Consider the following 18,724-nt stretch of genomic DNA (forward strand, 5'->3'; position numbering starts at 1 on the left):
GCCCTCTATCTATCTATCTATCTATCTATCTATCTATCTATCTATCTATCTATCTATCTATCTATCTATCTATCTATCTATCTATATATATATATATATATATAGATATATATATATATATATATATATATATATATATATATATATATATATATACATATATATATATATATATATATCTATATATATATCTATATATATATATATATATATATATAGATATATATATATATATCTATATATATATATAGATATCTATATATATATATTCTTATGGAAAAGTATCTGAGTTGCTTTTACTTTCTTTTCAGTTGCTTTTACTTTCTTTTCAGATAAAAACAGCGGAACCAAGAAATTGTTACTGACCGTAACAATCCATTGAGGTGTGGGTTCGGGGTTTACGAGCGGCACCTGAACGCGCCGCTTTCTTTTTCTCAAGCTTCCAGGCGAGTCCTTTGATTGGCTGCCAGTGACATCATGCTACCTCGTGTCTGGAACTGGAGGCAGTTCAAGCCACACCGCCCCACGTCCCGTGCCTCCTCCTCATCCCCACGGAGGGACGCAGCTCTGCAGGCCCCTCCCACCGCAAGGCCGGGCCTCGCTGTACGCATAGAAAGCGCATTTCATATTAATGAAGACGCGCATTGGCTCACAGTCTCGTCAATATCTTTGGCAGACTTCCTTCAATATTATATGTAGGAGAGCAGGGTAAAAGTACCAATAAAAAAAAATGTTGCCGATCCACAACAAGGCTGGGAAGGACTGAATGGAGGCAGCGCTGTCAGCGGGGGGAGATAATAAATCAGTCTACAGTCAAGCCCGACACTCACCGGTAAGCGCAAAAAACAAGTGTTACAAGTTATTGTTTAAACGCGCAGACGTAGAGCGATTATAAATAGTAAAATTGAATATCAAAGGAGTGTTTTATTATGCCTTTTTTTTTTTTACTATTTCAGAAGCGTGTTTTTTATTATTTTTTATTTTTTAGCTTTTTCTCTTTATTGTACCAAACTTACATTAAAAATGCCGAATACAGCCTCGGCATCAGAATATATTTTATTTTTCCTACACATGCTGCTGTAAAATTGGATTTCCTTCAGTCTGCAGCTCTCCTCATCTCTGCCTTATCACATTCTCGGCACGTTCTCCTGCCGGTTTCTTCAATGAATTTGGTCATGAATGATCACTGCTTCTTTTCTGCTGAACCTGCACAGGCAATGCTCGGGACAGGCAAAGCTCTAGGCGGGCGTCTTTATGCAACATGCCAGGAGGACATGCTTATTTAAACCCCCTTTGATAAGAAATGAATTACCATCCCTTTTCCCCTCTGATAGCCTACCCTGACTTTCTATTTGGGTGAGAGACAAAGCTGCAGCATGGCGTTGATGCAGTGTTTTCTTCTCTTGTTCTAAAAGCTTTGGGTCAGACGCAGAGTTGGCATGAACAATTCAACATCACACACATATGTGATGTACAGAATCTGGGGGATGATTCATATTAATTGCTCCCACAGTGATTTAGTTACAGGACATGCTCTGATGATCTCACTGTTTATTATTAGTGGTCAGTTTGTGACTCCTAAATTTTCCTTCTAACTTGGGTGTAGCCCCTGCAGGTGTTGACAGTGCTAATATTTGGCTCCACTGTTCACATTGCAGTTTGCATGTTGATCTGTCAGTAAAGTGGTTGAGTTGTCAGAGTCTTTCATGTGGCTTATCCCTGCCTTCGCAGAGCGGCTTGTTGAGTTCTCTGTAGACGTCCAGCCCTCGGCCTCCCCATGCCTCCATCTCCCCTCGACGACAGAATTGTGGTGGCGCTGCCAAGGCCGATCCGACCTCAGGAACTCCAACTGCGCCTGGACACCAGCTACCTGGACTCAGTCACCAGCAGCAGCAGCAGCAGCGACACAGTCATCAGCACCACCGTGGTGAAGATCCGGGCGACGGCCAATCTTGTGACGTATATGCCCTCATCCAAGGGTTCCACGCGCTCGTTGTCGTGTGGATGCAGCAGTGCCAGCTGCTGTTCTGTGACTACCTATGAGAAGGACAGCCAGAGCCTCGGCCACAGCCAGGTGAGCGCCAGCAGCCCCAACCTCAGCTATGCCGGGCCGCCCACGCCGATGGTCGGCAAACATGAAGCGCTCAGCACCCCCAGCCTCACCCAGGGCCAGCTGAAGCCCCTAGCCTCCCTGAGGGTCATCCATCCCAATGAGCTGGCCAAGCGGATGACCTGCTGCCCGCTGGGGCACCCCATCGGGCCTGTCCCCGTCATCATTGATTGCCGGCCCTTCTTGGAGTACAACAAGAGCCACATCCGTGGGGCTGTGCATATCAACTGCTCTGACAAGATCAGTCGGCGCCGGCTGCAACAGGGCAAGATCACTGTGCTGGACCTCATCTCCTGCCGTGAGGGGAAGGACTCCTTTAAGGGCATTTTTTCCAAAGAGATTGTGGTTTACGACGAGAGTACCACAGACCCCAACAGGCTGACATCTGCACAGCCTCTGCATGTGGTCCTGGAATCACTGAGGAGGGAGGGCAAGGATCCCATCGTCCTCAAAGGTAACAAGAAGTCAGACATAATAAAAGAAGAAAGACACAACAAAGGGAACACACTTTCCTGGGGGTTGGTTTGTTTCCAAAAGGGGTAAACTGCTTTGGAAGAAATACTTGGATATGAAAGCTTTGGGGTAAAGAGTAGAGGTCCAAATGGTGACTATAAGTCTGGTAACCTCTGACATTTATCTTTCTGCTTTCCCAGTACTTCCTCTCAACACTCAGCAAATTATAATACCACATTCAGTAAGCATTCAACCAATAATCAAAGCTAAGCGCGTAGGCACTGGAAAGTAAACGATTCCAGTGGTATAACCTTGAATTCCTCAGAAACACACATAGAAACAATAACATCTATCATGATCTAACAACTTGCCAACTACCTTTTAAAAGCATTGAAGTTTTGTGGGTGCGGGTTCTTTAGTTTCCACAGCTTAGGTATCTAAAATCTAGGCTTTCTCTGAAAGCACAGAAGTAGCCTTCTGTTAACCAGCTGAACGGCAGTGTGTAGCAACAGGTGGAGGAAGAGAAAAACACTTTCTCTGGCATTCAGTTAAAAAAAGGCTTTTTCAATCAAAAACAGAAATCATACATAGAATGGTTAATTTTTAAAGAAATTGTGAATATAACTTCAAACTGATTTACAAAATGATACAATGTTATAATAATGCTATCTGAAACGTTTATTATTTGCGGTTATGCTATGCTTTCTAATACATAGATTAAAGCAAAATCTACAAATGCATTTAGTATTAGCTTTTTAGTTATTTCTATTTTACCTTTTCTTGTTCTATCTCCAGTAACTAGCCTGCAGTTGGCTGCTTTACAGACTACTGCTCATCTCTTATGAACTCACAGTACAGCATTAATGAAAGTGATGGGTTGCACCCTCAGATATTTCCGTACTTCAGTCCTCACCAGCCACTTTCTATATGATAAATATTAGGCCTTTTAGCTATTAGTAAAATAGGCAATTTAGTGAGATGGTCTTCTTTGGCTTGCTGCCACTTTTTCCAGCTTTGGTGTGTGTGTTTAAAGTACAACACAAGTGCAACAAGCAGAGTTTAGATGGTTAATTTGGGTAGTTAGTATGCAGTTTTCTGCTTTAACTGGAGCATCTTTAATATCTAAACAATGACGTTTTGTTTTTTTACTGGAAATGTCTCAAATTTGTTTTTCTTGCAAGTGGGGAAGGGGGGAGTGCAGCGCTACTCTTCACTTCATACAGTTACAGAAAACCGTACTGAGTGCTACGTTTTCATTTCATTAAAAAGACTTTAAACCAGGAATGGTGTAATGGGGAAAAAATGCAGCTGTGAACCTGCAACATTTTACCCTGCATATGCATAATGCTCAGTGTTTGCATCCTCTTCATAGATCAACACATGCTTATCCTCTTTAGTCTCTTCTTTATGGCAAACATTAAATTTTGCATGAGGTGAGAAGCAGCTGTTAGTAAATAAGGCAATCTGTTGAGATGACAGTCTCTGGGTTGTTGCCATGTTTTCTTTCTTTGGTGTGCTGCATGTTTGAAGCTGTGTGCCATATTGGAGGCTTAGCTGGGAGTGTTTTTTATAATGCCCCGCAGTCACCATGTTGCTGTTAGATCGGAGCACCTTGATCCTTTCTCTTCATGCCTGTTCCCCTGTTCCTCCCCCCTCCGGTCCGTCTGTGGACTTTGATGAATCGAGGCTCCTCTCCAGTTTCTCATCTTGCGCTGGTGTCTGTCTGAAGCTCAGCTCAGTGGGAGGAACAGGCGGACCGTCTTACTTTTTCTTCATCTGGTTTAAATTCATCTCGTCATCTTAAGGCCTCTTTTTTATGACATTTCTTTTCATTTACAGTTTTATTACATCCTAGGCTAACACAGTGCAAGGAAATGACCTACATTTTTTCACCAAAAGGTTGTGTTTTCTGTTTGAAAACACATGGCCTGATGATTTAGTTACATCCATCCCATTATTTGCTGTGTTACCACCAAATTATAGTCAGGATTTACAGGTAAACATGGTTGCTTCCTTTCCTCCTGCGGTTAAAAGCAGATATAGATTATATTGAATCCATCTTTAATAGCCATAAACAGCTCATTGCTTGTTTTGGGAGGATGTCGCTGAGCTTCAGAAACAGCAGGTGATCAGTGAGAGGCAGAAACGGTCAGAGGAACCAAGACGCTGCTGGCTCAGCCAAGAGGCAGAAACACGTCTCGAGTTTTCAGTTCTCAGAGAGATGGTGATGCTCGAGAGGTTTCATTCCTTGTCAGCGGATATTTCTGGTCTGGAATAATCTGGTCTCAGCTGGATTTTCTGTTACTTTTGATGAAAACAAAACATGCAGCTGTCATGCTTCAAATATAACATAGATGTTAAATGGGTGTTGCTGTTACATGCGGTTAACATGTTTAGAGGAAACTAAAATAAACTTGGGCTTTAAATAAGTTTGAGGTTAAAATTGTTGGTCCCCAGAGATCATGGATTGCTCTTCCACTTTCTAGCTATAATAAAGCTGGCAGCCATCAACAAAAATTAAAGTCAAAATTTTCTACATCAGCAGTGTTTCCTCCGAGGTTTGCAGTTTGTAATATGAATATACTGTTGATATTTACTGACACACTAAAGATGTGTAAAAAAACCCCCAAAACATTATAATTACTCCTTTTTTCCCTCTGGCATAATGCCACATTTATATAAAAATTAAATTAAAATCATTGGTGCCAGTGGTGGTTCATGTATGGATGGCACGCTGGGCAAGAACCTGAATCTGCCTCTCTACGTTCAATAAAGTGCTTTTTTTTCTGCCCCAAATAAATCTCTATCTGTTAAAAGGTAACATAACATAAACTTAAAACGCAACCATCTCAATCTAAGGTCACCATAATACTAAAAGTTTTGGAAACCGTTTTCTTTATATTGACATTAATGTCAAATTTATTGCATATTTTCCTTCAAAAAGGAAAATAGTTCCTTATTTAAGCGTATTTGAATCTTCAAGTCAGATACCGACTTCAGTGTTATTAGCTTCTTGTGGTTTACGGCCATATTTTCTCTCAGTGATAAATGAGTAATATAAAAGTTGTCCAGAGAACAACTGATGTAACTATTTTTCTCCTCAGATTTCCCCTAACACGTTTTTTTAAACATAAACATAATAAAACATTTATGTGATTTATATTTATTCAAGTTAATCACAATGTTTAGGAACTTTGTAATGCAATTATATTAGAGTTTTATTTTCTTTTTTTCTGCACATTTTTTTACCAGAATTACTAAAAATTGTGTTTTTATAGATCGCCTGTGCCAAGCTGTTTTATTTTACCAAAAGTTTTTGCTGTCGTCATCCAGGAGTTCTCTTTGGGAGCATTTGCGGACAATGAGAAATAAGTAAAGTTACGATGAATGTAGCTGATTGTATAAATAAATAAAAAATAAAATTACCTCTTGTTGAAACACAATAAGCTGTTAGGAAAGTACCTGAAACCCATATTGTTTTACTTTCACTTATGATTAGAGACCTCTGACAAAACAAGGAAGCAGTTAAGACAACTTCAGCACATCCCTACTGCAAAACAGCAGCAGCAAAATGTCATTTAGTCATACCTCGTGAATAAATTACATTTACTAACTGATCATAACTGAAAGAGATTTGTTACAACTCATTTGCCAGAAAAGTTTACATTTAGCAGATAGGGGATTGTTATATTTTTGTAACAGCGCAGAACACGCTGCTGTGTGAGTTACAAAAATCTGCACAAAAAAATTAAAGAAAGAAAAGTTTTAAAAGTAATCTAAATGAAAAAAATATTGCAATGATTACTTATACTGCTGCTTATTTAATTTGATCTCATTATTTACATATTGTGCTAAAACCATATGCAAACTATAATAAATAACAAGCAAGTGACTTTTTAAAAATATTTTTACATAAACAAACTAATTAAGTTGCTAATTGGATTATTTAAAATCTAAAGTGAAAGATGACCAAGGAGGACAAAATGTAAGAAAATACCAATACCAAAGCTGCTTATTTAACTAGACAGGATTAAGCGTAATGCTAGATTAATTTTAGTGTAACTCCTAAATGTGAGATTTTTTTCTGAAGAAAACATATTGTCACTCAGTCAGATAATTTTTTATTGCCTGCTGCATTATTATTTTACTTTAATTCAAACAATTACATTTTTCATAAGGATGTTTTTGTTGTTTTGATAAAGACAAACAATAAGCAGGTCGCATTAATTTCATAAGGATAATTGAAACTTGTGGCTTTGTGGCTGCTCAGACTCTAAAAATGAAACAAATGAGGAAATACTTTCAGTCTAAGTAAAAATTCCCTGTTCTCTGAAGTCTCTTTAGTTTGGTCACATCTCCTGTAATCACTTCCTTCTCTTCACCAAAACGTAATTATTTCCATATGGTTGTGTGGGATTGGCCGTGTGTTTAGGCTAATGTCTTTGTTAATGGTTAACAATCTGTTTCATGAAAAAAACAACTTTCAGTGGAGACTCCCACCTGCTTCCCACCCTTGGGGAAGTGGTTTTAGATGCTTTAGATGACCTCACATGGCATGATGTCAGCCCTCGCATTGTGAACAATACTCAAACTGATACTTAGACCCCCTCCCCACAGTGCTGAAGGGAAACTTTGGCCTGTGGCATCACTGTTGCAAACAGGTGCAAGCCAGTTCTTTGGAGAAGTGCACATGCCCAGAAGTGTGTTTAATCCCGAGTGTGCTTGTTTCCCTGTTAAGTTAACCTAACTGTAAAGATAATTCAGAATTTGCGTTAAAATCTGAATTGAGGCATTCAAATTAGAACCAAATAAAAATGTGCGTAGTTTTACAGCTTCAAAGTTGGATTTTTATCAGATACAGTATGTATGCAAAGTTTAGTAGTGTTAGTCGTAACCTGAGCCATGTGTTGGTCAGACTAAGTATTTTTAGCTTTAGACTCTTCTTGGGGAAATTAAACCTTTCAATTAAACCTATCAGACAGTATATTGCTAAATTCTAATTCAGCAATTAGGATTAATTACTGAATTAAATCTAAAATAAATTAATGTTTACTTTAGATAAACATTCTATTTTTTCTTCCACTGCTTTTATATTGGAAAAATGTAGTGATTTCATTTTTTTTCAGTACTCTTATTTGAGTTCTCCGCAATATAACAAACTAAAACATCAAGCTCTTACATGTCTTAAAAACAAGCAAAAATTGTAAGCAAAAAAACAACAACAAAAAAACCAAGCAAAAATAAAAAGTCTATTAAATCAAAGCCCCACACCAACCTCGTCTCCTATTTTTTACAAATTAATTTCCATCCTAAGTTGGAAATTCACTATTTAACTTTAATTTCCATTAATTAATTTCATATTCTGTAATATTAAACATTACTGACTGTTTATCAGCAGGCACTTCCATTACATATTTATTTGTTTAATTCATTTATTTACATTTTATGTGACAGACTGGCGACCTGTCCATGGTGAACCCCACCTCTTGCCCAGAATGTTAGCTGGAGATAGACACCAGCTGCCCTCCTGACCCCTCTAGGGGACAAGGGTGTTAGAAAATGGATGGATGGATGGATTACATTTTAAAATGAATGTCACATGTTGACATTAACAAAAGTATCATAAGCAACTAAGCATTATTCAACCATCCATATAGATGCATCTTTAAATACAAATCAGGCAATGTGAATATATAGAAATAATAATAACAAAGAAAAATATATATATTTGTAATGATACAACACTCTATTGATGATGTAAAAAAAATAAAAGCTTCCAAATTTGATAGAAATGATGTTGAAGGAAAAGTAGAAGATAGCGAATCATCTACTCACTTTTGGTCTGCTATTATTTTTACACTTCTATTTTTGCCAATAGTATGCCTCAGTCAATAAATACATGTTGACTTTTTAACACTATTTTTATTTGGACATAAGCCTGACATCAATAATTTTGGGTTTAGAGGTATCTGACTTTTGTAATCTGCTGTACTGCTAAGCTTGTATGTGTTTGCATCAACCAGTTGTAGTAATTTCAACCAAGTGTTAAAAGGTTGCTTTGCTTTTTGTGTTTTCAGGAGGCCTTAGCTGCTTCAGGCAGAGCCACGAAAACCTGTGCGAGCACTCGCTGCACCTCCACGAGGGTTTGGAAACGGGCGCGTCTGCCGGCCTGACGGGGCCTCTACCTCACTCCCTGCCCTCTACGCCGGACATCGAGAACGCAGAGCTGACCCCAATCCTGCCCTTCCTCTACCTGGGGAACGAGCACGACGCTCAGGACCTCCACCTGCTGCAGCGCATGAACATCGGCTACATCCTCAACGTGACCACCCACCTGCCTCTCTACCACTACGACACTGGCCTGTTCAACTACAAGCGCCTGCCCGCCACCGACAGCAACAAGCAGAACCTGCGGCAGTACTTCGAGGAGGCGTTTGAGTTCATCGGTAGGAAGTTCTTAAAACTGAAAAACTAAACCGCTTACATTCACAGATTAAGTAGTAGCATACCCGGGAGGGTGCAAAACCAAAAAATTACTTTTTTGTCGCTCCTACTTTTTTAATAAAATGGAAAGAACCGAAGGTTAAAAAGAAGGCTGTGAGGTGAAAAAGTTGTGAATCATCACTGGATTGTGCTTTTAGCCACACACTCCTACACACTGCTGTATGTAGCTGCCGTAACTTCAAGCTAGCGTTTAATAGTTGCTTTTTATGAACACAACACGGCACATCCTTGCCTGCGACATATTTTAGTCTTGCTTTTGCTTTTCTAAGTATTTATTAAGACACTGGATTGTGTGCACACATTTTAAATTAAATAGCATGACAGCTATGCGGCGGTGGAACTGATAATAGCTCTTACATATCTGAAAGGTCACCCCCGCTTGAACAATGCTGTTGTAGGACGTGTCAATCTGAAAAGGTCAGAAGCACAACATTTTGTCATCTTACCATGCACTTTATCTCAGATGTAAATAGTTAAAAATTGCAATCTTTTGTGTAAACTACCTGAATCTCTCTAAAGAACCCCTGTAATCTGTTTTCCCCAAAAATAAAATCCTGTTTTCACGTTAGTTACCAAGCGTCTTTACATCACCGAGGTGCTAAATAATAAACCACTCCAAATGCATAATTTACATCAGAGCCACAGAGATGATTCATAGTTGCAGCAGTACTGATTTTTTTTGTGTTTACAGAGGATCAATAGCGCAGTTTGTGTTGACACAAAGAATTATCTGGTAAATGCTCCCCGTCGCGTCAGGAAAAAGATGGTGCCGAGTGTTTCTCTCATTCATGCTCCACAGTTTATGCAAGTCTAAATGTTTCTACAGTATCATTACCTGTTGTGAAAAAAATCACAATACATTTGAAACAAAGTGGTTTTAGATATATAATTCCATTTATTTTTAAATTGCATTTACTTAACACATAATGTTAATTTCATAAGATTTAAAATTTCCGTAACTGTTCTCTTTGTGAATTAAAATATATTCGAACAATTTACTACTCCTGTAAATGAGGAGTAGTAGGCTTCTTTCAGCCAGCTGACCATCAGTGCACAATTACAGGGGCAGCAGAGAAAACTCTGGCTACTCTTTCTTTCTCTCTCTCTCTCTGGTGTCAAATTGCATAAGTCGGTCATGGATGAAGCCAGAGCATATGAGTGCATCTCTAACGGATTTTTATTTTACTTCTCTAAATTAAAACACGTTTCCTTTTTAATTAACTAGTTCCCTAATCATCTGTAATAAAACTAGTATGAGGGCATGAAAAGAATAGAAGAAAAAATAGTCACAGAAAGCCTTATGTAATATTTCTTTGGCATTTGAAATGTAGTCAGTAAAGAATTTAAAGCTTTCTGTTTTATTTCTGATCACGAGAAACGCCTCCAGTTGTTTTGGTATGAGGTGATTTCCAACAATTCAATGCAGTAACATTTGAAATGTCACTGAAAATCAGGTACTTCTCCAGTAACAGACTAGAATAAATAAGCGTAGCAGCAGTTGTGTCAACAGAAGTCTTTGTTTACTATGCTACTCCTGTGTGAAAATAAAAAAATCCTGAATATGTTATATCCGTTAGCTTTGAAAAAAAAAAAAAAAAAGCCGTAGATGAAAGCTGATCATGTGGTGATCAGCTTTTGTAGTTTGGAGAATTTACATAACATGGAGACTGAATCCAGAGCACATCTTAAAAAATATAAAACAACACAAATTTTGGTGTAATTACTCAAAATGCATTATTGCTTTTAGAATAGGTGAACTATAAAGTATCAGGCATGAGCTGAGCATACCAAAGTTTTAAATACCAAAGTTATAAAAAAGTTTTGTTTTTTTAAAATGTTCTTTAGATATATGAGATATCAAGTAACACACGTCTGCCCCTACCCCACCTGTTGCTGTCTGGAAGAAGTCCAAACTATTTTTCAAAAATCCAGTTTATACCAATTTGGCTGTTTGAAAATAAACAGGAAGATGTAGAATCTAAAAAAAACTTATATCAAGTTAACAGTTTTGTAACTACAGTTGGCACAGTACAAGCTGCTAGACAGCTTCTTTAAGAAAAAAAAAAAATTGTATCATGGTATAAAATATAGTTTGAAATATTTTTAATGTATGAAAAAAAAACTCTTCACGCAATCAGGTTTGGATCAAAAGCATAAGTATGCAGTTAACCAAAAGACATCAATGTAAAAATACATCTCTCCTTTCTTCTGCCTTATATTTGTAGTTTTATTATTGTTTTGCATTTTTATTGGATAAGATGAATTGTTTTCAGTGAGGGATTTGCATCGACTATGCGTACATTTGTACTCACCAAATGAATATTTCCTGCTTACCTGATTTTATGGGGATGATAAATATACTTCATAAGACTTAACTGTCCCAAATGGGGATTAGAACCAAAATAAATGGAAATAGGGTGTAAATACATTAAGTGACACATGTAATTTGAGCATTTTGATGATTATCTTTATTATAGATGAAAAAGCAAACTAGATAGTTTATGTACAAGACAAATGTTCCCTAAATATGTAAGGTTTTAATTTTATTTTTTTGTTATTCTGTACAATTCAGTATACATACAATTATTTCTTTAAAGGTCAAAACAGAGGAAGTTTTTTTTTTCTCAGTGGCCACTCTCATTGCAGAACTTCAAAATGTGACTAAGGAACAGCAAAGAAAAGCAGTTCTCTAGATTCATATTCTTATCAATGGGGAAAGAGTTGACATTTGATAAAAGGCCCTAATCTTACACATAGCTATAAAGGAAGTTGTAACGTGTTATCAAGCAGAATGACTGAACTTCCTCTTCGAGAAAAAAACGTCTGTTTCCATATTTAGATTTTCTTCTCCTTCCTTTCTGCAGAGGAAGCACACCAAGCAGGTATGGGCCTTCTGATCCACTGCCAGGCGGGCGTGTCGCGATCTGCCACCATCGTAATCGCCTACCTGATGAAGCACAGCTGGATGACCATGACCGACGCCTACAAGTTTGTGAAAAGCAAAAGGCCCATCATCTCGCCGAACCTCAACTTCATGGGCCAGCTGCTGGAGTTTGAGGAGGACCTCAACAACGGAATAACGCCACGGATTCTCACGCCGAAGCTGATTGGTGTGGAAACCGTCGTCTAGACGAGCCGCTCGACCCAACGCTCTTTGCTGTCACTCTTGCTGCTGTGAGAACCGGTTGAGGTGACAAAGAGAGCCCGTGTGTGTGTTTTTTTTTTTTTTTTTTTTAAAAAAACCTCCTCGGCTTCGTCTTGGAGTCTCCTGAGATCGCGACCTCTTGGTCAGGAGGAGGCGGCGAATCAGGTGGAGAGGGAAGGAGAAAGAAAATCAATTGTGTTTTGGCGCAGTTACACATAAAAAGGGACTGAGGCACACAGTTTGCAGACTCAGGCAGGGTTTGCCACAGCAGTGCCTGTCTAAATATAAAAAATAATAAAAGATTAAAGATAAGGACTTGTTTGACGTGTTAATCTTGTTGTTCTATTTTTATACTGGGATTTTAAGGGGATGACCATGACAAGCCAACAAAGGCTTACTGTGCAATAATTTCCGCTGAATGCAACCTTGATCTTATATGTGTATATATTGGTAACGATCAAGAAAAAAAATTTCCAGCTCTTTGCTGAAGAACCATTTTGATTTTATTGTAACTACTGTTCAGCTCTATATGTGTTTATGGTGCATACAGTAATGCTGTAAGATTTGGCGCTGATCTGTGCGAGAACCAGAGAAGAAGAATAAGGGAAAAAAAGGTTTTACTTTAAGTGCAGCTTATGGGATTTTGTTTGCTGAAGCATAACTTCATATTTTGTGTGCTCGCTTCAGTTTGTTGGTTTTGCCATTCGTGCGTTCGCGTATATTTTTAGCAATACGCATACTACCAGACAGCCATAAGAGCTCTTTTTATGCATGGCTGCTGGTGGAGAAGAAGAGAGAGAGAGCGCTGAAATAATCGGGGAATATTGTAAAACAGGGCTACAGCTGATGTTTAATGTATCACAAGGGAGGATTTTCACTGCCTGCTTCTGTCTCCTCTGTTTGTTTTTGCTCCACTTCATCCATTAGCCGGCTCTGTTGCACTGTACCTCACCGCACACTGTCTCTGTCCACTCGCATCCAATATTCTTGGCAATGCCCTGCGTTCCCAGCTACTCAGCCAAGTTCCATGGTAGCAACGTTGAGGTGTGTGCTTCAAATAAACACAAATGTCCTGTTGTGGAGTTCAGTTTATGGTGACAGCAGTGGTGCAGCAGAGCGGCATAACCTTTGGGAGGATTTGTTTTGAGCTGCCTGCTGCTGCTGCGTGCTGCTTCAGTGCCTCTATTGATGCCTTAATTCATCTGCGTTGAAAAAGATGGCATGTACAAACAAAAAGCACTAATAACTGAACGAAATTCACATAAGGGAATATAATTTTAGAAAATATAATTCTAAATTTTTCTTTTTGTTTTTCTTGTTTGCATTTTGCCAACGTATCACTTTCAGACAAACTTGAGGTCGTATTTGAAAAAAACAAAAAAACCAAAAAACTCTTATTTATTACGCAAATTTAGTTTGGTAATTTGTAGAGCCAATGTTTCTGATCAAAGAAGATAAATTAAAAGCAACGTCAAAAAAATTTGAAGATGTTATTCTAACTTTGAGCTACTAGTGGTGGCACTTTTTTTTTTTTTTTTTTTTAGAGAAATAGCATCAATTTAATATTAAACAGAACTTGGGGTAAACATAAAACATTTTCTATTTTTCTCCCACTCACCTTTGGTCCATATTAAACATGCACAGAATCTTCCACATTTTGTTCTTCTTGTAATAATTTATAAATAAACCTTATGACAAATTCCTTTTATGTGGTGGTGGCAAAATACCACTACATAAATGATTTAAAAAACACAGCTTTTAATTTTAGTACTTTTATCATGCAAGGAAAAATCCAAAATTGGTATAATCACAAACTCAGTTGCAACAGCAAATGGTAGCCGTAAATATTCCAGTTCAATAAAAGTAATGCCCTTTTGATGCAGCTTTTTCTCATTTTCTAAGTTGATCAGAATGTCTACAAACTTTTAGTTTTAAGTCCACAACTTTCTGCTTTACAGGTGTATAGATACGAGATAGATTTATGTTTGCCACTCGAAATGGGAAAGACGAGAGAAGATGCTAGTTAAGAAAGGCATATATGTGTTTTCTGTGTCAGGAACAAGGCAATTGCTCCCCGCCAAAGAGAACAACAATAAAAAATATAAAATGACTGAAATTGTGATGAATAAAGCAGGACCAGGTTTATCTTGCAGCTACACTAAATGAGGTAACGGAGGTTTAAAAAAATTATAAAAATCTCCAAAGCTAGAAAAGATTGTCATCTTAGGGTCACCAAATTATTATAACAATTTATTGTGAGAAAATAAAAATATGCTGAATTACTGGTTATCCACTTTGCAGAAAACTGCTTTACTCCACACTGCTTAGATATTTTGCTAATTTACTATATTTCCTTCAAATAGTGCAGACATGCAGAAGAGGTTTGAATCCACCATATTAGAGCTGGTCGGTTGAAAACTGGTGGGAGATTAAATGCCAGTGTATAGTCTAACCAAAGTTTCTTTTGTTTTTTGAGTTATTGATTCAAGATTACATTACAGGCTTGTGACACAAATGAGAGTACTTTAAATGGCCAACTTTATGCCATTTTAAACATCTGTATAAAGCAGAGCACAAACTTTATACATGTTTTTAAGGAATCTGTGTTTATTGTTAAAAAACCCAAGCATTTAAACACTTATAATCAGAGTTGTCTGAAGCCTTTCTGTTCAGGCCCAAGCTTTCCAAAACATCAGGAGTAGTTTTTCCTCTTAAGTGGAAGATAGAAAAAAATCTTAATTTTAGAGTGAATCCAAAGCTGAACTGAAGCAGCCTCTTCGTCCACTGTCCCGACTCTGTTTATATCTGTCAGTCGTCCATAGCAAGGCATAAAATGAAGCACAGGGCTAACAATAACTTTGACAAGGTGCCAAAACCATCATCTGTTTTGCAATCCACCCACCACATCATCCATTATATCCAATTGAATCCAATAGTTTAGAAAAGATCATCTGTTGTTTGTGAGCAGGAAGAAAGATTGTACAAGTTTGTACGCAATGTCTGTTCAAGATGGCTTTAAGACAGAGAACTGCAACAAAAAAATAATCCCTCATGTGAAAAATCATGCTATGCAAAATGAAATCACAGGATGTTTCCAGCTATTATTTGTGAGATTTGGATTTTCTTTGTAAAAGGGAAAAAAATAAGTAAGTCTGTCTTGTTTTTGTTGCTGTCATCACTTCTCTACTGGTGCTCCACGATGAATCGGAGTTTATAAACACCATATATGCTAGTAGCCATTTAGAAGACATGCATCTTATGCATCTGTACTTAAAATAATATAGATGGCAAACAAAATGTCTGAGCTGATACAAAACGAGATACCAGGACGTTTTCATTGAAACTGCTGGTTTCTGCAACTTTCAGTAGCAAATGGCTATTTTTATTTTTTACATTTTTTTTATTGATTTCTCTGACTGAAAAATCTGACTTTCCTCCCTTACTGGAGACGAAGCATGCTGTGTGCTTCTGCTCTCTGAGGGTCGTAATGGTGCTCTTCGTCTTTCATACACCGTTCTTTCTGTGGAGGTCAGATCCTGACTGACGGCTCCAAAAAGGCATCTGCTCCCAATCATTTGGAAACAAGGTTCTGAATTAGGACGATATGAAGCCGTCACGTTCAACGCGGCCTCTTTACGACTCGGACTTGTTCAAGAGTTTCTGCTTTGGGCTTGGACGCTCTGGGGCTTTGCTCTTAAGAGTCACTGTATAGTTCTCTGTGTCTAGTCTACAGTCAAGTATTTACAGTATATGAATACATAAATATATAAATATATATATAAATATATCTATTTTCTTTGTATGCATATATCCATTACTATTTTTGCACCGACTTACTGAGAAATGGGTTTATTTTTTTTCCACAAAGGGTGCTACTATACTGGAGGCCTTCTCCCACACCTTTTTGCATGACTTGCTCAAAATTCCTCAACTGGTCTGTCATCTCTCCTCCTTGAACTGTTGCAACTCAAGCACTGTAATTTTGTAATCCCTACTTGTGAGCTTTGAAATAAAGACGGAAGCTTCAAATTTGGTTTGGTGTCCTGGAGGCCTGTTTTCAAGGCAGTTTCCGCTTCTTTCCTTACAGCCTGCTTTGCCAGGACTGAAAAAATGTTTTAAATTTATTCTTATTAATTTTTTTTTACCTCAGTAAGCAAAAACAATATCCAATGAAACAATAATAAAATACATTATACAGAAAAAGTAGGTGTGCTACAGAAGAACATTAGTGTTTCTAAGATCAAAATGAATGGGACACTAACAAAAAAGATAAGAAAAAATGTAAAACCGCAATCATAGGCTGTTTGTTAATTGACCCCAATTAATACTTCTTGTTTTCAACAAAAAAAAAAAAATGGAATGATGATACACTGACATTTAAAAACAGCAACAATAAAAAGTAAGTGTTTTTGGCTCAAATGCAGTAACCAGAATCAGACTCTCCCAGAAATATCAGACTTCACAACAATAAAGACATTGCAGCGTTTATTTTAAGATTGAGCCTGTGAGCATTTTGACATTTGAGCATGTAGCGTAGGCAGCCAAAGTTGGTAATTATCAACACTTGCCTCTATTCAGCCATGTGTCACATAGCTGCTCTAGTTATGAGACTATATTTACTCCACCTTTGCAGGCGTCCGTTGCCTCATGGCTAGCGAGGTATTGAGGGTGTTTGTGGGGGGTGGCCTAGGGGTCAGGGTCTCTCCTTAGGAACAAGCTCAAAAATAGTTTTAGTGTTGTTTCTAATTACAAGCGATGAGTGCCCCGCCTCATTAATCCTTTCCTATCAGCACTGGGCAGGCTGGCGGGACCAGAATAGCCCTGATCTTTGTGCCTCTGCACACCACTCTCCAGCCAGCACTGCATGGACGTATTAGGCAAAAACGCTCTGAGAGGAGGACTTACTTTTTTCTGCACACACATATCAAAGTATGTACATACTTCCCAGTCAGGGGAGGAGGTGAAATAAAGCAGAGGGGACCTCTCTGCCCCTGAGGGCCACTGCGCTGGTTACCATCAAAGCTACTCTCTGTCACTGGTAGACACACAAAGTCTCACCAAGACTTTATTAAAAGTTAAATCAGCATAAGATGAGGCGTCTCATATCTAATATGTTCTCACACAGGGGTGAAAGTAGCTTTAAATTCTTGCCGGAACTATGACTGGGAAAATCAGCAGTGGCTCAAACCAAAACAAATAAAATCATGAATATTTTTCTGTACTGTAGGCTACCTGCATGGATAACACAGAAAGTGGAAGCACTTCCCAAACACTGAATCTGTGGAAATTTGGTACTTTTTGGGTACTATGTTGGTAAAAACATATATTAAATAAATATGTATATTCACTAAATGACAGCGAATTTCTTAAACTAAATGGTCAGAGACGCATTTCCTTTTCAATCGCCGTAAAATTGTTAGTTTTTTAATGCAACTGTATACCAAAATTATGACATAACTGAATGAAATTAAGGCAAGAAACAAAAACATCTGACATCTCTGCATAGTGAACTTCCACTTCATCTGATGACATAGGAGGTTGAAAGATGGCCAAAATAATTGTAAACACAGAGCTCTTACACAAACATCTGAGTTTCAGGGGGATTTGAGAATTTTAGTAATGACTGAGAGCTTAAAACAGTTTTATCCTGTCAGATGGACCTTGTTCTTGAGAAAAACATTGCAGACAGAGGAAGAATTCACCCTGGAAGGACTTAACCATGGATGTTTGGGCCAGAATATAACTCCGATGGTCCAGGAGGCATGATGGACAGTAACTGGAGTGCAGCTGCTGAAACAAATGGTGACAAGAACAACAATCATCTCAGAAACTTAAACTAATCTGAATATGTTTCTTTATTTTCAACAATATTCCCTGTTGTTGTCTCAGGTGACTGCCCAGTCTTCTCCAACATAACTAAGGCTTTTCTCTCCTATCTTTTGCTCTCTAGATTTTACTCTATTTTGGACCATTCTCTGTAAACATGAGAGATGAAATCCCAGCAGTTTTTGAAATACTCAATTAGCCAGCCACCAGTTCAAAATGACTTAATCCATTTTTTTTCCATGTTTGGACTTCTCAAGTCTTCTCGCCTACATGTGGATGGCTTTGTGAATTTAATTGCTATCATGTAATAGAATAAGGCACTGATTGTGTTAAGAAGCAACTGAAAAAGGTGGCTTGTTAATTTAAATGTTTATGTGCCTAATGTGAACTAATTCAAATAAATCGTTCTACTCAATGATATGCACTTGTGCTGTAAACATGTTCTGGCCTGAGATGTTCTGCAGTTTATGCAGGGGAGCATCAAACCTGGAGCAAAGACAAAAAGACAGACGTCGAGTTGGAAGTGCACAGACAAGAGAAGGCCCATTTCACAGAGAAAACCATGAAGGATGGTGATTAAAGTTTCCCTGGACTGACACAGGCAACACGAATATACCTCTGCAAATAGGAAGACGCAAGCAAGGAACAGATAAATAAGAACCAGCTGTAGGAGACAACCTCTGTGA

General features: G+C 38.1%; 1 protein-coding gene across 1 annotated transcript; it reads left to right on the forward strand.

Annotated features, from left to right (window-relative positions):
* The first annotated feature begins 619 nt into the window (after nt 1–619).
* Nucleotides 620–16,245, forward strand: dusp10 (dual specificity phosphatase 10). The gene is made up of 4 exons (XM_044107261.1): nt 620–832; nt 1,732–2,564; nt 8,641–9,009; nt 11,932–16,245. Exons 2-4 carry the CDS (start codon nt 1,778–1,780, stop codon nt 12,195–12,197), a joined length of 1,422 nt encoding a protein of 473 aa, XP_043963196.1. The 5' UTR covers nt 620–832; nt 1,732–1,777; the 3' UTR covers nt 12,198–16,245.
* The last annotated feature ends 2,479 nt before the right edge of the window (nt 16,246–18,724 follow it).

The sequence above is a fragment of the Gambusia affinis genome, linkage group LG22 (assembly GCF_019740435.1).
Source record: "Gambusia affinis linkage group LG22, SWU_Gaff_1.0, whole genome shotgun sequence".
NCBI classification, from domain to species: Eukaryota; Metazoa; Chordata; class Actinopteri; order Cyprinodontiformes; family Poeciliidae; genus Gambusia; species Gambusia affinis.